General features: G+C 42.4%; 1 protein-coding gene across 1 annotated transcript in view; it reads right to left on the bottom strand.

Moving 5' to 3' along the window:
* GLI3 (GLI family zinc finger 3) overlaps window positions 1–26,605 on the bottom strand; it is a 285,419-nt gene that overhangs the window by 119,241 nt on the left and 139,573 nt on the right. Inside the window, exon 4 of the mRNA XM_037507112.2 lies at window positions 6,235–6,340. Within this exon, the coding sequence (XP_037363009.1) occupies window positions 6,235–6,340 (106 nt within the window). The remainder of the gene's footprint in view (window positions 1–6,234; window positions 6,341–26,605) is intronic.

Below are 26,605 nucleotides of genomic sequence, written 5' to 3'. Positions count from 1 at the left end.
CATTACATGAAATAATTACATAAAGTCTTTGAAATTGTGCTTATCACACAGTAAGGACTCAAAAATGTCATGCTACAGTTAGTTATGTCATTGCATATTTTTCATGTGACTTGTCTTCATTTCTATTTTCCCCTTACCCTTGAAATTTTGGTATTCTTAGCTTCCTGGCATGTTCACTGAATTGAAGAGCACTAATTTTATTTCCATGTGAAGGTCCTGGGAAGCAGTAATAATATACATCAAATTGTACCAAGTCACGTAAGGTGACTAGAAATCTTTGCAAGCAGTTGCTGATTTAGTATCAAGGAATCCATTTGGCAATGGAGAGCATTTGAAGTTGCAATAGCTACTTTTGATATAATGTCAAGTAATCAAATTTTGGATCTTGAGGCCTAAGTGTGCTAATTTTGTTGGCATAAGGTAAACACTAACAAAAACAAACATATGTGAAAAACAAAAGATGATGGCAGTCACTCTATAGTGCCCTAGGATATAATAGTCCATCATCATCACTGAAAATAGTATTTATTTAGGAGCTACTATGTATTAGGTATAGACTTGCTCCAGGAAATGCAAAAGAAATATAGATCACCCTTGCCCTGAAAAGATGTACCCTGAAAAGATGTAATTATACATCTTTTTTTTTTCGCTTTTTTCTTTTTTCTTTTTTTTCTGGGGGGGGGGGAATGGAAGGTGTTACCCAGCTTTAGCTATTGCGTTTAATTTAATCTGTATGTCATTGCAATTTACCAGCTTTAATAATATTTATGGCAAAACAAAACACAGGAGAAAGAGCTTCCCTTTGTAATTTCAAATTGTACTACCAAATATTCCAAATTAGTTGTGCCCCTGGATGTAAAATACAAAATTTTTTCTCAATCTCCACATTTTACTGAACCCTTCTCTGGGAATGAGAAGAATGAAATCGCTACTAACAGTTATGGACCCTCCTAGGAATCTAGATTGAAAGCTGCTTTTGAATAACTATGACATGAGCTCCCAGTAAGCCTCATCCCCAGAACAAGCAAGAAGCTGAGTTCACGGGGGGGGGGGGGGGGGGGGGGGGGGGGGGGGGGGCGGATGGAGAGAAAGAGGGGGGCACGGCACGCAGTAGAAGCTCTGCTCATCACTTGCTCTTTCTCTAAGCTTTTATCATCACGTGACACATCTTTTCCAAGAGCTTTCTCTCCCTGGGGAGGAAAAAAAAGAGTGTATTTATTCCTACTCCAAACTTGCTAGCTCTCTCCCTGTTCTCATCCCTAAAAGATGGCCATAGTCACTGGAGTGAAGCCCTACTGATTTCCAATGTGCTCTGTTTCTTCTTTGCTCCTGAGGATCCACCCAGCACTGAGTTCTCAACTTAGGCACCAGGAAATGGACCAACTTTAGTGGAAAGAATAGCTCTTGTTACTTTCTGGTCAATAAGTCCAATGAGTCAGTTTGGAAAGACCCACATTAAGGAAGAGTAAAAAGGGCTCTCCTTTTAAGAATGCATGAGTGATCACTTCATCCCAGAGAGAAACTAGGAAGCTGGCTTTAAAAAATGAAGTTGTAAAGTGGATAGTGAGAGGGAGGGCACTGTGAGGGCTGTGGGATGCAGTGGAAGGTGGGGCCCTGCTCACCCCCACAAAAGCCAGGGCAGCTCTCAGGCCAGCCTTCAGAGGTCCCTGGGGACTGAATTACTGTAATGTTTTCATAACTATGGATCCTGTTTTAGAAAATGAATTGTAGCACATAGTATGAAACAAGTGGAAGTCAAACATTCAATTCCCATTGATCCTCAACTGTGAAAACTGGCTCAAAAAAGTTCAACATAAAAGAAAGCTATGTTTTCCCCAAGTGAAAAATCCAGAATGACCATGGAAGTTAAAACTCTATAATTTGAGCATTTATGAATATACTAGGTCTAGTTTTTATAAGCAAGCATGCAAATAAAGCATGCATAAATAAGTTCTAGCACTGATGTTTTATTTTAAAGTACATACTCAAACTGAAAGAGAAAGTATTTTTTTTTTTTATTAATTGAAAGTAGTCACATGAAAATACATCCATGATCTTGGGGAAGGGAATGTAATATTCCAATTATCTACATTTCCAAGTGAAATCTTTTAAACAGTAGTATCTTTAACCTAGAGAGCCTCATCCTTTCCCACAGAATACAACAGCGCTCCTCCAGAGTGACACGAGACCACAGCCCTGGTGTAAACAACACAAGGCAGAAAATACAGGGAAGGCCGTGAAGTAACAATAAACACAAAATTATTAGTTTCACTATGTGGAGACAGATTCAAGTTCTGTCATTAATGCTCCCAATAATCTCATTAATATAATAAAATGTACTCACTGAGTCACTGGTTTGCTTTCTAAAATATTATATTGTTTTCTTAACAAAGAAGCTTAATAAATAACATACTGAAACAGGGAACTTAAGATCAAAGCAAATGATTGAAGAGATTTTCAAAAAAAAAACAAACTTCAGATTTAAAAAAAAAAAAAACAATTTTCTATTGGGCATAATTTCTAGTGAATTCAGTGAAGAACAACTTTCAGAAGAAAAAGAGATTCTTGACATCCAGTGTTTCTTAATTTTCAAAATGATGGAATTAAATAAACACACTGGAGGAACTGCCCATTTTCTGTGACAATCTTTATGTGACAACTCAAGGAAAAATGAGACCTACATTCCAAGTCCCACCTACAAGTCCTTAATCTGAACTCGTGATTTAGAGTTAAGGAAAAAAAAAATACTAGTAAATTCTAGAATTACTTCTGTCACTGTATTTGAAACTATTTCAGTTTCTACACTCTCTACTGCCTAACCATAATCTGTGGATAATGCTGTGGGAGCAAGTAGGGTAAACTAAAGGCATTCCATTAACAAACCGGGTTCTTTAACACAAACTGACATATTTCCGTACATATTTATAAGGCTTGCTGGTTATTATCAAGCTGTAATTGCAGTTGTTCTAACACCTAATAAGCTATGGTTGGAAAAACAAAGGCAGGTTAATTTGTGATTTCCTCTACTCATTCAGAGGCAAATTAAGTGTCAAACAGCTAATACAGAACATATTTCATTTTATGAGATTTTAATTTAATTCTGCACCATATCATTGATGCCTTAATATAGGGTGGTTTATCTAAAAAGAAGAGCAATTTATAAACCTCTTTCAATAGAATCTTTAATGATAGGCTATGTCAGCATAATTATCACAGCGTCTGCCATCCTTCTAAACAGAGATCTGTTGGCATTTCCATCATCAACACAAATTCTGTTTTCAAGAGACTTATAATTTAATTTTTAAAAGTTGGCACAAGAAGAACTATTATGTGTACAAAATAATGAGAATGTTCCCAAATTTTGTCTTCTTATAATTAAAAATATTTATTCTAAAAATCTAGTAAGTTCACTTGATCTCATTTTCTCTAGGACAATTTAATAGCAAGCACTTTGGAATTCAGGTTCTAGATAAAATCACTTTACTTTTCCAGGTTACTGCTTTACCCTTCAGCAAAGAGATATACTTTTCAGATTTCAGAAACTAGGCCATATTCACCTGTCTTGTCCTCCACTCCAAAATCACTGGCTTCTACTTACAGCGCCTCAGAAAGTAGAAGCAGCCCAGGCAGTCAGTCAAGACTGAATCAAGCCAGAAAAGAAACCAGGTATTCTTCATGCCCCCAACTGCCTCCAGTGCTGACTCAGCATCTGTTCAGAGATTGCTGTGCTTTTAAAAGTGACTTCACTGAACATGATTTCATTGAAAGCTTTCTGCAGTTTGAGAGGCAACTTTTGCAGATCACTTCATTTCCATGGAAAGAAAACAGGGCAGTTAATCCTTGAAAAACTGGGGATGGGAGGAGTGGCTAGGGGAGCCCCCCTTCTGAGCAGCTGAAAATCTGCATGTAAGTTTTGACTCCCAAAACTTAACTGCAGTTGTCATTTTGTATCATTGGGGGACTGAGCTCAGGACCCTCTCCTTTCTCAAATATCAATCCCTTGCCATAAACACACAGTGCTACTAGGACAGTCAGTCACAGAGACATTTGAATAGGCCTTGAAAGTGAGAGGCTGGAGCAGGAGTTTGCCTCTCACTTTCAAGAGAGGGAAGGTGGCTGAGGGCAATGAGCGAGGAACAATGCCATGTTAGAAGGCAGAGAAGTGCGCAGTGCCCTAGCTCTGGGAGTCTACTTCATAAGCTCGATGTCTCTCCCCAGGACCTCCCTAGAGCCACTGACTATTTACTGGGCTTTGTGCCCAGAGCAGTGGCATTCCCTTTTAGAACCCCTGGAGACCAGGCTCAGGATTACCACCCAGCCTTACATTATGAGTCTTTGGTAACTATATGTTTAGGCAGGTAGAGGATTAAGTAAATCAATTATTGCTATGGTATCCTAAGGCATGGGTAAAAAAAGCAGGAAACACTAAAATCTGTAGAATTTCCAGCTCAGCTATATGAAATGCAACCCCCTCTCTCAGGATTCTCCATATTTGGCCAGGCTTACCTTGTGGTGCTTGTATCACTGACCCATTACTCTGGGTACAGAGATCAGAATCTAGAATGGTGTGGCTATATGAACACTTGCTGTTGTTGCATTTTGCCACAGACTTGGGATTTTATTGATAAAGTCGTCTTTTAATTTAATTAAAAGGCAAACTATAATGAACCCAGAGGAACTAGTTCAGTCTATTGTATAAATTCATTTTTTGAAATGTCTCTATGACAGGATTTTTGAAACAATGAAGAGTGAAGAATTCGAAGATTCCATACAAAATCTGATTTAAATTGGTATATCACTGCAGAGACTGGAACCTTGAAGGAATCAGCCATCTGAGATCGCAAGGCCGAGAAGGCCCTGGCTGGCTCTAGACCACAGGGCAGAGCCCCTCTGAGGACCCTGGGGTTCCATCTGTGCTGCAAACCTCTATAAAATGGGGTAAACTACATGGCAGGCTTCTGCCTAAATTTGATGTTTCCTTCCCTTTATATGGGGGAGGGGTTTAAATTGGCCTTAAGGTCTTATTGAGTGTATTTTTAGCAGGTTTTAGAATCCTGTAAATACTTATGTTCTAGGGCAAAGCTGAAGCGCAAGTCACAAGTTTCTGTATTCTCTTTCTATAAATACCCACTTCTCCTTTAATGCTTATAGAAGTCTGCAACACAGATTTATTACTTACCTCCAGGCAAATCTGCTCTGAAATTACAATTCAGTAATGGGAGATGGATCCAAAAAACTGTTGGTAAAATATTATATGTGTACTTGGGCATGTAGTTAGGGTTGTTAATATCAATTAATTCTGTTCACAGAGGAGGACTTGTTATAAAACAACTTCATTTTTCTTTGGCATATATATAATTACACAGCTGTAACTAATAGCCATGGAGATGCAATCTACCATCTAAATAACCAGCATTATTCTTCAAAGTATTATTTGTGCTTTTCTAACTTTACTGTCTTAGAATGAAGGATGATTACCAGACATGACTAAATGTATATATCAAACAGTCAGTGAAGGACAGCCCCTCCAGAGAGGAGCTGGAGTTATTGTGGTAGAGATGATTGTCTGGACAACACTATGTAAGAACACCTTTTTAAGTTTGCAAGCCCACTATTCATTTTTCCTCCAAATGGAATAACACACTACTTCATATCAGGAGATGTTCTCCTTCCCTTTCTAATGTATGTTATCACCACCATTTTTTCCTTTTATCTTTGAGTAAATCATGTGCTCGATCACATTTGCCATTTTGTTTAGGTGACATTCCCATCCATCAAGTGAATGTTGGTGTACACACCAGGGGGGGGGCTATGAAAATTTACCATAAAAATTTCATTATGATCCATTGTGAGCCCTGGGACAAGACTTTTTCCTAACAGAAATTTTAGCATGAGAAACTTCACACTTTAATTGCAATCAAAGACATATTCTGAGACATTCCCTTCCATTAGGCCTCTACTTTTTAACTTAATAGTTAGAGTCCACAGAACACATGTCAGCAAAATACATAGGAAATACTTGGCAGACACCTAGGGGGACAGGCATTCTTCAGGAGGCAGCAGGGTCTGCTTCATTGTGTCTATAACATATAGGCCTACTGGATTTCGAAAGTAAATCTTAAACATCTGTCATATCTTCAAAGCCAAATAGCTGTGTTGTTAACAAAAAGTCCTGAGACTGTAAAAGCCAGTATTTTGTTATTTTTCCTTAGTGGCTAAAGTTGTAATACTCACACATGCAACGGTGGAATCGGAGATGGATCATAATGGTAACGCCCCTCGTGGTGTCGCGATTCAATTGGCACAGGAGGATGAAATGCAGGAAAAAGATGAGGAGGGTCTGAAAAAGAAAGAAAGTCCACCCTGTAAAAAAGAAACACTCTGAAACAGAATCCCAGTGTATGAAGCAACTCCTCTATATGACCTCCACGAAATGTTGAATTTCTCAGATCTCTTAAGTCCCTTATGAATTTCTGGGAGAACTGCTGAACTTTCATCATGAAGCTAAGGGAGACACTTGCAGAAGCAGGACCAAGTAAATAATACCTGTATCTGAGAAAGTAGAACCTATGAATGCAAAGGAATACCAGACAGAAAAGCAAGAGAAAAGAATCAGTATGTGCCTCTGTTCTAGAGAAAGGTGTAGAAGGGCTGAGGGAGCCACAAAAACAATAGGAACAGATTTTAAGACTTTTTTTTATATTATGAAGTGAATTATAGAAAAATATGTAACAGTTTCATTTCCCCCACACTCATGATGCTTTGTGGGTTTTTGTTTGTTTGTTTGTTTTAAGATTTATTTAATTATGCATACAAGAACTGGGGTACAGTCCAGAGGTGTGGGGGGGTGAGAGGATTCATCAGAGACAGAGTGGGTATCACAACAGGCAGACTGACTGAAATACACTGCTGAGGGGAGCAGCAGGTAAGGCAGGAAATGTCTGCTGTACCACGTGGGTAGCTCCCTTGCCTGCCGGGGATCAAACTTGTGCTGCAGTGGCTGCAGTGCCTGTGGATAGCTTCACAGGTTGCATCTTAACCCTTTGTGCCACCAGGGGCACAAGGTGCTTTGTAAGGGAAGTAGTCCTTTCCAAAGTCCTTCTTAGTATTCATAGCATTTCCACCCACAGTTCTTTAAGTACATGCTTCCCTCCTTTCTCTGGGTTAGACCTCTGCAGCCCCAACACAGGGCAGCAAATCTACAGGTTGATCAGAGAGATGTTACATGACCTGGCTGGAAGGGCTAGGCTGAACTCCATCGGAGGGAAGTTTGGAGCAAACTGAGAGGGGACTGTCCTGAAACCCTGATATTCACCTTGGATGCGAACCCGCTGCCCTTTGTGTTCTTACTCAGTTTAATGTTCAACCTTGGCTCCTGTGTGTGTGCACTTCCTTAAAATAGCTTCTCTTCCTCCACATACTTGTGGTGACTTACAGAGATGGTCGCTGTCAATCCTGAAAATAAACTTTTTTTTTTTCCTAAATAGTGATACTGAAAAGAGTTTTGCTGTATTTTATCATTAGATGAATGGCTATTTTGCAAGGGACACTAAGTGTTTTTCAAGTTTCAAAGCAAAATAAATAAGTCTAAAACACAAAATGTAGAGGTGTGTGTGCTCCTTGGATATGAGCCTGAAGTTACAGCAGACATGGCGACTCAGTCTTCAAATGCTCCCTTCCACCTGTGGCCATCCTGGCTGCTGCACGCAGCCATCAAACAACTATTCCCAAAACAGAAATGATCTATACATCAGGCTAACCTTAGAAGGACTTCTACATATTTTAAAATTCAGAAAATTTTGGGTAGACATAAGGACTGCAAGATAATACAGGCAATTCCAAATGAGGAGGCGCTATAAACAGGCTCTACATAACTGCTGGGAGGGGGCCTTTTTGGTGGCACAAGGGGTCAAGTCACTATCAAGCTACCGGCATGAGTTCAATCCTGGCCAGGGAGCTAACCCACATGGCACACCAGACCTCTCCTGTCTCACTCGCTGCTCCCCTCAGCAGTGTATTTCAGTAGATCTGCCTGCTCTGCTCCCCACTCTGTCTCTGGTGAATCCTCTCACCCCCCAGTTCTTGTGTGCATAAATAAATAAAAATAAATCTTTAACAAAATTAACTGCTGGGAGAAGTGACCCAGAAGCTCTATGTGGAGAAAGTAGGGTGACGGCTATGCCAGAAACAGACTTGGGTGTGAGTGGCACCCCTTCCTTGTAAATTTCCTAAGTCCCCGTAGATGTAGATGACTGCTATGCATGTGTGTGGTGAATTCAGGTGGTTTTCACTGACCTCCCTTAACATTTCTCATTTTTTTTCCAAATTTTCCTCAATAAGAATGGCTGAGAATGCAAACATAAAACTTTTTTAAGGAAACATTACAATACCTTACTTCCTTTGCTTTAAATTTTGCCCTCCCTGCTTTCCTTTGAGAATCAAAGAGTATGGTAATGAAAAATAAATAAATAAATAAATAAGAGGGCCTCCCCGGTGGCGCAGCGGTTGAGTGCTGGGTTGGGAAGCTGCCCGCAGCCTCTGCAGCGCCAGTTTGATCCCTGGCCGAGGGGTGAGGGTCCCACATGGCGCACAGACCTCTCCTGCCGCCTGCTGCTCCCCTCAGCAGTGTACTCTGTCAGTCTGCCTGCTCTGCTCTACTCTCCACTCTGCCTCTGGTGATTTCTCTCACCCTCCCGTGCTTCTGACTGTACCCAGTGCTTGTATAAATAAATAAATCAATCTTGAAAAAAAAAAAAAAGTGTAAAAATCTATTAACATAGCATCGATAGAATCAAAGCTTCGATTCTACCAAACTTAGAACCCAGAAAACTTCTTTGATTGAAGGAGGACTAGCATATTGAAAATGTCAATTACTCACTGTGCTTGGCCTTGTAAGATAAAGGGGAAAGGAGTAGGGATGTAGGAAGAAAGGAATCCTCTTGGTATTGTCATATCTTTGTTGCTGTGATGTCAGGATGCACAAAAAATGCTAGAAATTCAACAGATGAAGGATATACTACCCTATCACTTTAACACATTTCGTATATTTTATAACTAATCTGATTTTCTCCATGTGTGCACAAATATATATTATAACAAGGCATAAATCCATGTTCTTCACATACGCAGGGATGAACTGTATGACTCTATTTTAACTGCACTATTTAGGAGTTAATATTAAGATGTCTGAGTCAGTTCTTTTGGACACAGGTCTTGATAGTTGCCATACAAAGTCTGAAAATTACCCAGCACTGTCTTCAAATTCAGTGTACCACATAACTCCGTAATCCTGCAGAGCCAAAATGTCCTATGTCTTTCAGCCATTTTCAATGAAAATTATTCATCCTTCTTAATGCAATATAAAATTGTGTAATCTGCTTCACCAGTTTGAAAGTTTGACATATACCCAGTGCATGTTTCCTGATTTTAAAATATGAAGTATGCCCAAATGAATCCCGTGTGGGTCCAGGTCACATGGACAGCCCTGGACATGGAGGGGGCACTCCTGCTCCTTCCTCCTCTCTCCTTCCCTAGGGGCTGCTGCTAAGAACATGCTTCCCTTCTGCAGACATCAAACTTAACATATGTCATCTACTCTGGGAATCAGAGAAACAAATCTATTTAGAACTATGTGTAAATTAAACATTCATCAAATCTGACCCCTCCTAACAGCTTCACCCACAGGCCATTTTTTATGGCTGCTTTGAGGAATATGTGACACCTATGTCAAGCTGGAAAGTATGTTGACTTCCTTACTTCTTAGCTCTTGGCTGTTCTGTGTGATCAGATTCTCTGCAAACCAGACAAGTGGGTGCTAAGTAATCTGATTTTCTCTATGTGTATATAAATATGAATTATAACAAGGCATAAAACCATGTTTTTCATATAGGCAGGGATGAAATGTATGGCTTTATTATACATTCTATATATGCCTTACATATCCAGTATGTAACAGTTTATATCTTTAATGAGTATTGATAACGAAGGTGCAGTGATTATATACACCAGGGTGAGGACCAACCAGTTAATTTTAAAAAATCAAAAAAGTCTGCCAAATTCTCTTTCCCAAGACAAAAGTACAAGGCAATCACAGGTATTTTAAAGCACTGCCATCTTTTCATTTTCAAGAAATTATTCTAATAGGATATTAATTCACTTCTCTCTCTCCTTTCAGAATGGAAAAAAAAAAACTTTCAAAACATTGCAAAAATATTTGAGAGAAAAATATAAACCACAACTGTTTTCGTGTTTACTAGTCATTTTTGACTGTTGAGTATGTACTGCTTTGTGAGTAAAAGTTAATTCTGACTGAAAGTATGCATTCGTCCTGTAACATTCTTTGCACTAAGTGTTTATTTACGGCCCAAGGAAATATATGAATTCTGCATTCTGGAATTAAAAGAACAAAAAATTAATGGATATGGTCTGACTTGACTGAAGACATCTGTTTTTAGTTTAAGTCTTTCACTGTTTCTATTTGTTTCCCTCTTGATTTACCTTCTCTTGGACTGATGAGGTCTGTGCAAACAATTGCACGTTGTGTCAGTTATCAGTGGAAATCATACCTCTTCAGCCACTTTCTGGGAAAATGCAATGGAACACCCCTCTTCCAATTCAAGACATGCTTGACCACAACTTAACAGTGTAAATGAAGAAGAAAATTAGTGTGAACTTAATGGCGTACATACAGATGCTGATTTATAAAGAGGCACACCTGAAACTCATGTTATAATGCAACAGCACTTCAATTAAAAAAAAAAAAAACAATCAAGCAGTACAGTATGTGCCTGGACATACATGACATTAGCCATAACACACTTCTAAAAACAGAAAGAAAAAAAAAAATCCCTCATCCTCAAATATTGAGCACTTCCCTTGCATCTGACTTGTGGTTTCTGGGTGGAAGGTCAGCAACATGTCTGTCATGGGCCCAGGGAGCTGCCAGGAGAACCCTGGTGACAAGAACAGGCCAGATCGCCAGCAGTCACCATCATCACCCACCTCGCAGTTTATTATTTACAAGTGAGCAGCGCAGCCTTGGCAAATCATAACTCAAATGTATGTGTAATAAGTTCCCGCGCCACGGCCACCTCCTGTTCTGGCTCTTGACAAAACACCACATGATGACTTTCCCAAAGTCAGGCAAAAACTGCTGAAGCAGAAGGAAGTGCCACTAGACCTGGCTACCTCCTATTTATCATACAATTTCCTGACTGATGGTTCCACAAACCAGCTGCTAAGTGCTGTGTACTCTACTGTCAGCAAACTAACAGGCTAAATGGAAGACAGGGAGAATAATGTGTAGAACTGGTGGAATCAATTTTACTGAGGGAATTAAAATTCTACCAGGTAGGGGTGAGCCTGTGGAGCAATGGTAAGCAGTCAACTGTACATGCTTATGGTTGCAAAGATGATTTATTACAGACATACAAGAGATTTGACTATGGGACCAAATTCCTATTAGACTAAGCCAAAATTTGAACAGTGCATATTATCGGAGGCTTGAGTGGAATAGTCTTTAAACCCCATAAATATGTAATTGGCTTGACACATGTTTAAATTGAAATGCATAGTAAAAATATTTGTGCTGGGTATAGTTGTCAGTATTCGATTTCACGCTGGCTGTCATCATGCTACACATTAAGGGTCTCATTAGGAATGGGAAGCATTGATTTTCAGGTCTCTTCACAACAGCCTGGGATGATCATAAAACCTGTAGCCAGAGAGAGACACTTGGAGATTTATTTTTAGTTGCATCACTCTCCCAAGAAATAGTTTTCATATCCTCAGGCTATAAGATCTCTCAGATGCCATTCTGGGGTACTGTCTTTTATGGTTTGAAATTTACATACAAAGATACTAGATTAAAAAAAGAGATCAAAGTGGGCTCAGTTAATGCCCTGAAGGAGTAATTCACCAAATGGTACTTCAGTGGCCTGAAAGTGCCCAGAAAACAGCACTGGAGGACCCACAAGAGTAAACTGCCAAGGGCACAAATTCTCCTGGCTTATTTAAATACTGAAGTCTTCTGTACATTGACTTTGGAATTTATTCTAGATCAGAGCTAGAGATTATTTTCCCTGTCTTTAAATTCAGCACTTCCTGTAGATATGTCCAGTGCCCTCAAATTCACAGTCACATACCATCAATAGAAACGCTGAAACCACACATGGGTAACATTCACTATTCCAAAGCCCAAGAGATCACCCCATGCCTACCAAATGAGAAGCCTCACTGGAGAGAGAATCTCATCACTCCAGGGGGATGCTGAAGAGGCAGCCACGGCCTCATCTTTGCCTCTTCCTGCTTTGGGCATCTCCATTCACCCCCTCAGCGACTACTACATTTCTTCCAGGGCTCTGTGTCCCGAGGGACATATCACCATGTAGACTGACTCCACACCCATACTGACTCCCTCATTTGGATTTCTCACATCCCTGCCTGTGGCTATGAAATTTCCCAATGGATAACAAGGTGCTGGGAAAGAGCTAATTTGGCCCCTTAGAGGATAACCCCCAGAATGCATGACCAGGGGATGCCTAGATCAACAAGGCAATCATGGCCCACCGAGTCAACTATGAGCAGAAACTGTGGAGGGCCAGAGGGACCAGCTGTGTACTTGCTGGGTACCCTGAGGTAACCATCCTTGGAGCACTTCATGGAGCTCAGAAATCCATCTTCCTTCAGTCTTATATACATGTCATGTGGAGTTGAAATATTGCCAGTCATCAGTGTTGATCATGTTGTTTATAAAACCCTCCAACATAGGGCCTCCCCTGGTGGCACAGGCAGTTGAGCGCCGCGCTGTGAAGCTGCCTGCAGCCTCTGCAGCGCCACTTCAATCCTGACCAGCCCACATGGCACGCAGACCTCTCCTGTCTCACCTGCGGCTCCCCTCAGCAGTGTATTTCGTCAGTCTGGCTGTTCTGTTCCCCGCTCTGTCTCTGGTGAATCCTCTCACCCTCCCACACATTTGGCCTGTACCCCAGTTCTTGGATAAATAAATCTTAAAAAAAAAAAAAACACCTCCAACATATACTTGTTTAAGAAACTGTGGTTCTAGTATACTGTAGAATCCAGATTAAAAATCTATTATTTTGTCACTTTATACTATACTATGGCAGGAGACTTAACTTGGAGGGCATATCTTATGGGTGGTATCTGCAAACTACACTATGTGTCTACTAAGCTTTTGTAAATAAAGTTTTATTGGAATATAGGTGTCTTTTGTTTATATACTGTTCATAGAGACTTTCAATCTACAGCAGTAGATTCGTTGCAAGAGAGAACACATGACACAAGAAACCTAAAATATTTACAAACTGGCTTATTATACAAAACATTTTGACAAACCCTCTCCTAGAGCACCATGCTAAAGTAACTCCAGAAACTGTAATATTTTAGGAAAAAATCAGTTTTTCTTTATGGATATGTAGTTTTGAGTGGGAATATATTTATACATCAATTTGAGTGAATTAAAAAGATCTTTGTAGCTGAAGCATCGTATTTATTCAGAAAAACAATACTTATCCTGTGATTTTAGCAAATCCTAATTCTAAAAACAATAATGGATGAAATTTATGATGAATCTGGCAAGAAATGATAATAATTACTTAACATTTTCAAATTTAAGATTCCTTAGCAGTTAAGTAAAACATACACAAAGTTACATATAAAGCTAATTAACAACAAAAACTACGTTTTTTCTAAAATCTGACAAATTGTCACTTCTGGCAACTACCCAACATTCCTTACTTCCGTTCCCTATATTTCCCTGGGCATTCCCCAGTACTCAAATAGTAATTTTGCTACCATTTCTTCTGTGCAAGCAAGTAAGCATATCAAATTAATTTAATTAATATTTTAGACCTCAATGCTACCCAGCAGTCTGCTCGCCCATACCACAATTCATCCATGCCATTCTCCATAACAAAATATTATGCGTTTCTATATACTGAACAAAAAAAGACAAGTCTGCAAAAGCCCTCTGCAAGTGAAAAAAAAAATCTCTGCCTTTAGCACCTCCAACATTTTTGTACATTTCTCAGATAAAAGTCACATTTGTTTGGTTCCCAATGGCAAAAACAGACCACATCTCTCCCTACATGCCGGCTACTAAGAACCTTCCATCCAGAGTCTCTGGCATGTGTCTTGCCTATGATCCCATACATATGCATTCATGATGTATTTGTTGTTTCTAGCTTTCTTGCCAGGATAAGGGAGACAAAGTAAATAGAGGGAGAGTCAGCAAAGAGAAATAAGAGAAGGTTTACAGCATTATACTTAAAACTGTAGAACTCTCCCAGGGAAATCATGAAAGCACACGAGGAATCACTACATTTAAAAGTGACGAATTCATTTTCTTTAAAAAATGCCAATGCTATATTTTCAGTGACAACAAATTTTGGAAATTGGTTACAAATAAGAATTTCTTCTATCGATACCATTTTTTTGGGTATGTAACAATTCAAAAGGCAAATTCATAGTTCCAAAAATACACATTAGTATTTTTACTGCTGATGAAGAGAAAGCAGATGATCGTTTCCAGGAACGATCATTTGATATCTCAGATCTAACTACCAAAGCCTGGGGGACACAATGGACTCAGAAGTGCTTAGTTAAGTAAAGCAACAATTAATCAACAAAGGTGAGGGCTGGAAGTTGTATCCTATCCAAAATAAAACCATCTCAAAATTAGAGTTTCCAAGTCCTTTTCAATGTTGTAAAATGAGTGAATCGGGTAGTAAAATGTGAAAGCACAGGAATATAATGCTTTAGATATTATGAAATTTATGAACATTTCCTTATGAGGTCCTCTTGACCATCTATAATAATTTCTAAAGCTTATTATTATTCCCCTGAAGTTTTTTTTTTTTTTTTTTTTAGATTTATTTATCTATTTATTTATACAAGAACTGGGTACAGTCAGAAGCGCGGGAGGGTGAGAAAATTCACAGAGCCAGAGAGCAGAACAGAACAGGCAGGCCGATGAATCACATTGCTGAGGGGGGCAGTGGGCGGCAGGAGAGGTCTGCGCACCATGTGGGACCCTCGCCCGGTGGCCTGGGATCAAACCGGCGCTGCAGAGGCTGCGGGCAGCTTCGCAACCAGGGAAGACCCTATTCCCCTAAAGTCTTATTTCTCTTTATTGCCTATTATCAAGACAGTATTGAGAACAAAGAAGGAACGTTTTCATTATCTGCTCAAAAAGCAAAATGATCTATCCAAAGTTGCATAGGTTAAGGCCTTATGAAGTCAGCTGGTGCTCCTTCTATTCTACTACCAGCGGACACTGGAGAAGGCACTACCAACACCCTCTCTGTCAGTGGGGCAGAATTTTAGGAACTTCATGGGCTCCCAAATCATTGCTCAATCCTACTTCTGAAACATAAACCATGAAGAGCACTGGGCACATAAACCCAGGCCTGCCTGGTTGGAGACGGACTGGAATGAGGCTCCAAACATAGGGGAGCCTTTGTCTTCCACAGCAGAGAACCACGAAAGTAACCAAAGAGAGCCACTCATCCAAGGACATCTTAAGAAATATGTTGAAGACACTGAAAATCAGTAGTGACCTTAAGGGTATACTGGTTGGCATCTTTGTAACCCTTAACAAAAGAACGAGGCACATAATCATTCTGCTCAAATGGGGGAATATAAAAATAAAATTTAATATTAAAAAAAAAAATAAATAAATAAATAAAGTTAAACTATAAAAAAAGAAAAATCAGATGAGAGGTTGTTAAAGAGTAGGTTACTGACTCTCCCATTAATCTCCACAGCCCATACCCCATTTCTGGTTCCTGTCAATCATCAACTAAAGGTGTTCTAAGATTTGCTCCACTAATAGTAATCAGTAATAATGGTGGAATCAATCATGACTATAACTACAAGTCATTGTGTGATAGGGTGGTCACCAAGGAAAGGTTCCAGGTTCTTACTCCACCCAAGGAAGGGTGGCACTGAGCAGGGAGGAGGAGAAGCTACAGAAGAGACTAGGAGAAGGAAGGAAAAGAATAGAGAGTAAGAAGGAGACTTAGAGGAGCAGAGAGACACATGTGAAGAAGCTGCACTTGCTTTTTTTTTTTTTTGAAGATTTTATTTATTTATTTATACAGGAACTAGGGTAGAGGCCAGATATGTGGGAGGGTGAGAAGATTCACCAGAGACACAGCAGGGAGCAGAACAGGCAGACTGAAGAAATACACTGCTGAAGGGCGCAGCGGGCGAGACAGGAGAGGTCAGCCGCGCCAGGTGTCGAGACCCTCACCTGCCGGCCTGCATTGCACAGGCTATGGACATCTTCACAGCGTGGCGTTTAACTTCCTGCGTCACCAGGGGAGGCCCTGCACTTGCTTCTTGATCTTGGACTTGTACCAGGGACTTGGGGGACATGGAAGGAGACACTTGAAACAGACATGGCTGAGAGACACATGGGGAGGTAACAACGGCAGCATTTATCTTGATTTTGATTTTGCTTTCTTCCTTCTAGACTTGTCTGGCCATGTTTGCCCCTTTTCTATGGGTCCCCATCAGAAAGTGCCTTAGACCTGTGGCAAACTTTTGGGCCTCAGTGGTTCTGCTTTGGATAGGTCCTGTTTGGGGGGGCATTTACCCACAGGGGATGGGTAACTTTGGGTGCTTGATTTAAAAACTTTTTTTTTTCTTTATAGGAAACTAATTGTATTGAGGCTCCTTTCCATTAAAGGTGTTATGCATTAAAGTATGTTTTGTCTTGATGTGGCAAATGGCAGAACCTATCTACAGCAGGCAGGTTTGGGGGTTCTGAGGTTCCCCTTACCCTCCCTGGTAACAACTGACCGTTTTAATGTGTCAGGCACCATACTAAACTTTTTAGACTCCTGACCTTATTTACTTCTTCCTATGACCCAGTAGGGTCAGGCAGTAGGAGTACGTCCATTCTCGTGGACAAGGGACCTGGTTAAGGGCCCCATCCAAGAAAATATGGGAGAAGAGTGGTGGAGACCATCTTTTTCACTCCAAAGCCAACAATCTTTCAACACTCTTACCATGGCACTGTTAGGGTTCAGACTTTTTATCATCTCTTACCTAAACTGCATCCTCCAGATTTATGTCCCCAAAACCTAGTCTGGATCATGTCCCTCTCTGATCCCCAAATCTGCAGTGGTGCCAGAGAACCTTCTCAGCTCAGCTCAACCACTTTACCCTGGCATTCAAGGCCCCCCAAAGTTAACTGCCCCCAGGGTAGCGGTCCATAGTCACCGAGTTAGTGGCCCCTCATTTTCAAAGAGCTCCGTTCATTATCAAAGCTTATGGTGCCCCCTCCACTAAGAATGGACTCCATTTCATGCAAATCTCACTCCATCTTCAAGACTCATGCAAATGCCACCCCCTCAGTCAATCTTCCCTGAGGACCCAAAGGGAGTATTTGCTCCTCCCTCCTCAGCCATTCAGGTTATGTGGGACGACTCTGGACAACCTGTAGCACTCTGCTGGAGGCCACATCAAGTCCTTGGCATTTCTCAGGCCTCTCTCACCTGATTCAAAGCTCTCTGGGTGGCTACTCCTGTCCTCTCTCACAGTATGTGTGTGCTGAAGACAGAGCTACGAGCATAGTAGAGTCGATAAACATGCACAAAAGATGAGCACTGACTGCCACATAACCTGGAGGGTGCCCCTGCGCCGGCATGCAGTCAGACCAGAACTGCCGTCTTCCCTCCCAGACTGAAGAGGCTAACTTCTTGCATATCAGTTTACACTTGATACATGTTTATTACAAGAAAGAGAGAGAGAGGCATGACAAGAAAGAAAACTGAAGCCATGCAATGGCAGCAGTAGACCAGGCCAGCCTCCCACCTGGGCCCTGCAGGACTTCACAACTAACTTACAAGCCTCCAACAAGAGGCAAAATAGGGGACTCCAAAGGCACAGCCCCTCCCTGTGCAGAATCCTCTCTGTGCAGGTTGCCACGTGTTCCCCATGTTCAGAACATATGTGGGGCCACCTCCCTACAGATGCCTCATGCCCTAAGCCAAATCCTACCTCTGAAGTTCATCTTCTAGCCCTAAAAGACAGCCTTCTTCCAGCCCCACCTCATCACCCGTAAGCTAGCTATAAGCTCCCTACTTGGGCCTTTTCCAGGACACTGAAAGTCCTTTCCCAGCAAGAAGATGTTGATGCTCCAGTGAATTCAGGATACTTGCACAGGCTGCTCAAGACCATATGGAAAAAACTCTTTGACACAAAAGGTTGGAGGTCAAAAGTTTAAAAGCTCATGACAGAAATGACAAGGGGCCCCTTCGCCCCCACTCTCCCTTTTTTTGTCAATAACATCAAAGGCCCTGGCCTGTTCTTAATGCTATTATTGTTATGCCTTTAGAATCCATTGAAATTCCAGCACATTTATTGCACACTGGGAGCATTGAAAAGCTCCACTTTCCTGTCCCTTAAGCCCTGAATTCTCTCTCTCCATGAAGCATCATGAAGAAGGAACACACAAAGCTTTTAAGCAGAGTTTATTTTCTGTGCCCCTTTCATCATGATTGTAAAATAATAAAGTACAAAGAGTAATTCCCTTGCAAGATGAGCAAGGACACTGGAGAGAAAGGAAAGAAATCCCCTTGTAGAGGTAAAAAAAAAAACTTCATATCCTGGCTCAGGAGAATGCATGTACCAAAATACTCCCCATTTTACATTTGTTTTTCCTGCAATCCTACATTAGCAGTAGGCACACATTTTACACATTCCCTCAGGGTCACTGGCTAGGTAAACATTTATCAAATGGCATCACTGGAGGGAAATACTGTTCTGCCTAAGAGTAGTGCCCAGCTGTGACAAAGAAGCAATGACATCTCCACCATTAATGACTGAGATGGTAAAGTTTGAAAACTCTAAATGATGATGCTTCCTCTGGTTCCTGTATAGAGTTTTAATTATCAAATTATGATACTGATAGCATGAACCTACAAAAGATGAAATTCAAAGGAAAAATGTCAAAACTGATTTGTCATAATTTCACACCTAAACTCTTTCTCCATCCTTATTGGTACCTGGGTCCCTCCTGGCTGTGCCTTCTGTCTGACCTCTGACCATCAGAGTCCCATGACTTCCCAGACCACCTCTTCCTTCACTGCCCACGCAGTGCCCAAGCTACACACCTGACCGAAGGGAAGCCCTCCCAACCCCCTCAGCCATCCTGCTGCTGCCCGAGCACATTCCTGGGTGTGCAGATCACAAACTCCACAGCTGCTCACGTGCAAGTTCAGGACTACCCCGAGACCCACTCCCCAAAGCTCACACTTGTGGCTTCCTCTCCTCTTGGCTACTCTGTCCTTTGCCACTATCTCAGCTGGCTTCCCATCATGATTCTTAGCCTAATTCTTTTGGGAATGCCAAATAAATTCAGATCATCTCTAATCTACTGTCCTCATGAAGCCGCCTTTGCATGTCCTAACCAGGGCACGAGGCACCTCGTCCTGAGCCCCTAAGCTCTGGTGCAACACCACACATGCCCGCAGAAGACAACTGCCACTGCACCCCTCTCCCGCTCCATGTCTCCCACAGCTCAGAAAACCCAACTGCTCGGAAATATTCAAGAGATTAGGGCGAGGAGGAATGATAGATCTGAGGGTGTCACAGTGTCAGGGACACTTCTTCCTGGAAAGATCTATGGTCCTGAGCCTGCTTTTACTGAGCTGGGGCTTTGGGTCTTCCGCTGGTGATTCTCTGAGGCCCAGGCCTCTGCTTCCTTCCTATCTCCAACCTCCTCAGTGATCCCTGAAAATATGCTGCCTAGAGGGAGGTTCTTCCTGAGGTCCATTAGCAGGACCCTGGAGTGTCTCACCTTTCTTTCTATGATGGCCCCAGCTCAATGTGCTCTCGTTCTGATCTCCACTCAGGTCCTCTCCTCCTTCTCCGTAAGGTGACACTGCTCTTGAAACCAATTGCATGGGACCCTGTATTTACAAACTGCACTAGGTAGGTGCCTAAACTCAACAATGTTCACTTGCTCCCACAGGTCCCTGAGGATAATATGGTCTATACCCAGAGTCCTGAACTGCACCTCGTACACCTAGGTGCACAGACAGTCCTAGGGACTATGGCCCCAATACATGGATTTATATCCCCCGATAAAAGAGACCCTTACATTGATGACCCTATCCTAGGCTTTCTAGATGGGCTTCTGTTTGTCAGAGAGAGGAGTCTAGACACATTTCTAGAAAACATGACTGCTATGACTGCTCCTCACACTTTCAATCTTTTTGACACCATGCAACAGATCACACTGATGGTCATCTTAGAGCCAATATGTATTTGCATAAAATTTATCTCCCTATCAGTATGAATCTTAGAAAAATCTATCCTCCCCACTCAGTTCCCCTCTCTCCAAAATTAGGAGAAAGCCAAAAAGTTAGTGCACTGAGAATGCATGCTGAAGCCCCTGCAGGACAATCCCTATTGGGTATATCCTTCCCACAGCAACCTTTCACACCCCATCCTTCCACACATTTGAAAATGCTTCCTGTTCCAATCCAAGTTTTATAGATTCACACAGAGACCAAAAAACAAAACAAAACAAAACAAAAAAATTATTTCTTCACCCATTAAGATAGGACACTAGGGCCTCCCTGGTGGCACAAGGGTTAGGACGCCGCCTGTGAAGCTGTCCGCAGGCTCAGTAGCACGAGTTTGAACCCCGGCCAGCCAGGAAGCAACCTACATGGTGCGGCGGACCTCTCCTGACTCACCCGCTGATCTCCTCAGCAGTGTACTTCCGTCGATCTGCCTGTTCTGTTCCCCACTATGTCTCTGGTGAATCCTCTCAACCCCCCACCCCACACATACCCCTCTGGCCTGTACCCCAACTCTTGTATGCATAATAAATAAATAAATAAATAAATAAATAAATAAATAGAAATTAATCACAGCTTTAAAAAAAAATAAAGGAAGGACAAAAAAACCCAGCCCTATTTATTTCACAAAGTTGATCAAGAGTTGGTCAAGAGACATAGATGAAAGAGGTTGATCAATTCTAGAGTTCTCACAGTGAAGGGGTCACTGTTATTTCTGAACCCTTTCCCTTCATACAGAAATGCAAGTTAACATTGTCAGTCAACAACACGGACACCTTCAGCTTCCTACCTGATCTGACTGCTCAGCCCATGTTCTCCTCTTTGCTCTCAATCCTTTGCTGAGCCTGAGGCATGTGACGGATTTTTCACATCTTTGTAAGTAAATTCTATGGCAAAATCCAACACTGTTTCCTAAATTCCATGTTAGCCATATACTGTACATTCAAATAATAAATGGCCATCATTGATTGAGTGCTGAATATATGCTAAGGGGTACCCTTAACACTTTGCATGTATTTTTTATCTCCACATTAACTTAATGAAGTAGGTACTAGTAACTATGTTTCCCAAATGGGTAAACAGGGGTTAAAGGCCCTTGAGTATCAGGAACTGACAAAGCTTGGCCTCGGGTTAGAATCAGTCTGACTGCAGAGCCCAGAAGCTAGAGCAGGGTGGCTTCAGGGGCAAAGGACCCTGGCACCTCTGAGAAGGTCCATGTGTGGTTTAATTTTTTTTAAAGGTTTATTTATTTATGCATACAAGAGCTGGGATACAGGCCAGAGATGTGGGGGGTGAGAGGATTCACCAGAGACAGAGTAGGGAACAGAACAGGCAGACTGATGGAAATACACTGCTGAGGGGAGCAGCGGGCGAGGCAGGAGAGGTCTGCTGTGCCATGTGGGAATCTCCCTGGCTGGCTGGGGATCGAACTCATGCTGTAGAGGCTGTGGATTGCTTCATAGTGCAGTACTTAACCCCCTGCGCCATCAGGGAGGTCCCCATGCATGGTTTAATGTTCTGCTGCCACCACCTTAAATTCTCACTAATTTCTGAGTCAGGGCCCCGCATTCTCTTTTTGCGCTGGAGCCCACAAACTATGTAGCCGGTTCTGAGAACAGGCCTGTTCCCTTCACAGGTATTCCCACTGCTCCATCCTTCCCAGTAACAAAAGCTAGAAGCAGCAAAAAGGTTTGGCATCCATCTACCAGGTTACATTCACATCACACCTTCATTCAGCCCAGGTTCCTAAAGCAGGAACAAGGACAGCCTTCCTCCTAACAGGGTAATCCCCAGGGAAAGGGGAAGTTCCATGTTCCCTGCCCCACCCTACAGAAGAGTGGAGCTGGGCAGGGAGGAGAAGGGAGACTGGAAAAAGAAAGGAAGGAGATTAAAAAAGAGACCTAGAGGAGGCACATGGAGCAGAGAGACAAGTGAAGAAGCTGTGCTTGTTCATCAGCCTTGGACTTTTACCAAGGATATGGGGGACATGGGAGGAGACACTTTGAAAGAGAAAGAGACATGGGTGAGAGACCAGTGGAGAGGTTGACAAAGGCAGCCTTTACTTTGACTTGTATTTTGATTTTGCTCCTTTTGTAACAGGGTGGTCCCCAGGAAAGGGGGAAGTTCCAGATTCCCTGCCCCTCCCAAGGGAGGATGGAGCTGAGCAGGGAGAGAAGAACCTGCAGAGGAGACTGAGGAAGGAAGGAAGCAGGATGGAGCCAGGAGACCTGGAGGAGGTGCATGGAGCCTAGAGACACGTGAAGAAACTGCGCTTGTCTTTTGGTCGTGGACTGGGTGACACAGATGTGGGTGAGACCCGTGGGGAGGTGACAATGGCAGCTTTTATCTTGATGTTGATTTTGCTCTTTTCCTTCCGGACTTGTCTGGTTGTTTCTGACCCTTTTCTTTGGGTCCCACTGGAAGATGCTTTAGACTTGTGGCAGGCTTTGGGGCCTTGTTCTGGGCCGATCCCATATGGATGGAATTTTACTCACAAGGGGACGGGTAACTTTGGGTGCTTCATTTAGAAACTAGATTTGTTAGGGGGAAAAGGATGTCCCAAAGCTAATTTCATATAGGCTTTGTGGACTCCACCCCCACCCCAGGTCAAAGCCAAAGATACTGGGAACTCGAACTAATGAACTATTTTTCCTGGAGTAGAGGACTTTTGCTTTCCACAATGGACAAATACCTGGAGAGACTGGTTTTCTTTCACACTGGAACCTGAAAAAAATGTTCATCTGAGACTGCATCCCAACCTCCATATATTCAGTCTTCATCACCATGGAAATGGTGACAAAAAGTGAAAGGGGGGAATTGTTAGAGGGAAAAGGATGTCCCAAAGCTAATTCCATATAGGCTTTGTGGACTCCACCCCCACCCCAGGTCAAAGCCAAAGACACTGGGAACTCCAAATCCCATCACCACCAAAGGGAAGGTGGCTGGGACCTGAGGGTGGGGTTAAGCAGCCAGGTGGATATAAAAGGCAGACACATGGGTTTTGGGGGATCCCCATTTTGGCTCTCCGCCAGCTGGCAGCGTCCAGCCAGCTCTGAGAGTGACTTTGGGTTTCCAGGTCGTCGGATCGGGTAGGACGCATTAAAGACTTTATTTCCCTATTTTCTCCCTGAGTTGTACATTTTCCTTATTTCCTTTTCCCTTGTAAATAAACCTTTTATTAACCTTTTGTGTGTGCCTGTAGTGGAGTATTCATAAGTCCCTTTAAAGCGCGCGGGTGAGGACCCACAACCAGAAACCCGTTTAATATCGGGGTTGCTCTATAACAGATTCTTTTCCTTTCCTGTATTGTTTCCTAATTGTATTAAAGTTCCTTCCCATTAAAGTCTCATATGTTTTGTGTTGATGCGGCGGATGTCAGAACCCATTTAGAATAGGCAGGTTTGGGGGTTTGGGCTGCCCCTCTCCCTGTCCTATAACACTTTCATCTCTGACTTGCCTGGCCCCTTCTGTCCCTTTCCCGTGGATCCCCTCCAGAAGGTACCTTAGACTGTGGCAAACTTTTGGGCCTCTGCGGTTCCGCTTTGAGTAAGCCTGTTTGACCTACAAGGGGATGGGGTAACTTTGGTTGCTTGATTTGTAAACGATATTCTTTCTCTTTTTCTTCTTTTTATTACACACTAATTGTATTAAAGTTTCTTTCCATTGAAGCTATTATGCACTAGAGCATGTTTTGTCTTGATCAGACAGATGACAAAACCCATTTAGAGCAGGCAGGTTTGGCGGGGTAGCCCGCCCTCCTTACCCATTAACACACAGGACCCCACTTCAGCTGCCTGGCGTCTGGTCCCCCAGCTTTTCCTGGCCAGGGAGGACCTAGGCTGAACTTCATTATGATGCTGTCTTGCTTGCCTTTGCCATTGCTAACATTTGCCCTGCCGTTCACCAGCCATCCTGAGGGCTAATTGGCTGGTTTTAATCAAGGCTGAATGAAGCAGAAGTCCCTCTACACATAAATAAATCACAATTACTAACTGCAAGACTTGAGCAGCTCTCTCCTCCCTTGCGGCCACTGCAGAGAAATTCTCAGGCCCACCAGGGCTAGCACAAAAGCCCCAGACTGGCCCAGCAATATCCGCTCGCTTGCTTGGCTCCATTTATTATTTAAACAGTTCCTTAACGACTCTTCCCGGAGGTGAGGGAGGCCAAACTGTTTTCCTTCCCTTCACAAAGCAGATATGCATGGCTTATTTGAATGTCTCCAACGTTTACTTTAGTCCCTGGTTAAATACCTTCCTCCACAGAGTCAAACAAACAGTTCACTTCATTAGAAAGGCAAACAATTTAGCAAGAGAATACCAGCACTTGAGGGGAACCAGACTGAGCCGCTGAGAAACCCTCTGCCCGGGAAACAGGGCCTGGTGCTCAAGCCTGGGCAGCAGCGCGTGGAACTCACTTCAAAAGCCTTTTCACAAATACTTCACACATTCACTGGTAATTAACAGATAACCAGGAGGAGATTATCTGCCTGGAGGCCAAGGGCCCTAGAGAATTATCCACAGGGCACTGTGGAGAAGGCAGTGCTTGGAACACACACCCTTTTTTTTTCTAGAAGTAGTTGGTAAAGCCATTGGAGACAACACCAAAGTGAGCAGCTACCCCCAGTTCAAAACAGGGAAACAAAAACTCGTTAAAATAATACTCACTTCAGCAACAGTTGCAAGTTTTGTCTGGGAAAAATATTTGAGACAGGGCAGCAAGGGGACACATGAAGGGACAGAAGGTCCTGGACAGGGACCAGGATGGGGCTGGAGTCGCCTGGGAGCTCAAAGCCTATAGTGTGTTCTTAGGATTCCAGTTCAGAAGCAGGAATCAATATTTTATCAATAAGCACATGGGGTACATGGGGTACACATAGAAAACCAGGGGGCAGATTGTGAGGAGGTTAGAGTTAGAGCTTCTCCAGCAACTGTGAGAGACCCCAAAATGAAGTGGGTCAGTGGCCCACTGAAGACTTAAGCCTCTTGGGACTTCACTGGTGACAGCACTCCCTGTTGTTCCAGTCAGGCGGGAACTGAACCCTTGGCCTTTGAACTCCTTTACAGATGGAGAGAGCCCCAAGTCTGCCACCAGCTTCATCCAAGCCTCTATCGCAGAACCATGTCACACGTACTGATCCAGAGCAAAGAAACCTATAAACCAGAGACGCACTATGGGGAGGGGGGTGGAATTAGGGCAAAATTCGGGGGGTGGGAATTGTATGGGGAATATAACTAAGATGAAAATGCATACATTGTGCAAAAATGAAAAATGATGTAAGAATATATAAAATAAAATTAAAAAAAAAAACAGAAGGAAACTACTATTTTATTTCTTTAGAAACACACATATACCTACCAACAGCAATGGGGGCAAAACTGAGGAACACCCAGGGAGCCCAATCTTTTAAGGGGTCTGTTCTAAGGGTTTGACAGATTTTTAGTGTGCTGCAAGATCCTTAATGGGTGAAGTTCAAAGGGCAGAGACAAAGAAGAAAGGATTTCAAATAACAGACACCCCATCAAACTCTGAAATTAACCATCTGATCCCAAAGAGGCTGGGCTCAGACAGGGTGGCTGTGGCCAAAAAGCTTGCCAGGAGTCCAAAGTACCTCCAGTTGGAAAAGCAAGGGATTCAGCATGTCTCAGAGAGCTGGAACTGAAGGAGAAACCTGAAATTCACAGTATACCACCCAAGCTGCATAATCCACCAGGAGGTCAAGATGACAACTGCCATCATCCTAGAAGATGCCAAAGCCTCTCACGTGTCTCTCCTTCCTCTCATTCCTCTCTCCGTCCTCCTGCTCCCCAATTCAGAAGTCTGGCTCATCACTTGCTGGGAGTTGCAGATCGAGGTGGCAAGGAAGTGGGGGCAGAGGCCACAGCAATGCTTCTCCCCTTTTCATGGTGACACATCCTGTAACACCCGCACCCCACACATACACATATCACAAAAGAAGTCATGGGCATCAAACGAAAATGAGGTGAGTAGTACATGCATTCCTTTTATACTTAAATTTAGGGTTTTACCCATACTGTGGTTGTGTTGGGCAGGGTCATATAAGTAATTCTAGTACTCATGACCTAAGAATTGGGTAAACCTCAAATGCCAAATGAAATAAATCACACAGGTCTCTATTAAAACTATCAATCACTCATGAAATTTAATACTGTCATAAAGAGCAATTAAGTGCTAATGCAATAAATTTACCAAAGGAAAAAAAACAATAATGTAAATTCTTAAGAGTAAAGGAATGCCTGTATACTAGAGCTTTC

This window comes from Talpa occidentalis, unplaced genomic scaffold (genome assembly GCF_014898055.3).
Source record: "Talpa occidentalis isolate TD23 unplaced genomic scaffold, MPIMG_talOcc4v2.1, whole genome shotgun sequence".
Lineage (NCBI taxonomy): Eukaryota > Metazoa > Chordata > Mammalia > Eulipotyphla > Talpidae > Talpa > Talpa occidentalis.
This window is presented reverse-complemented; position numbering and strand designations above follow the sequence as displayed.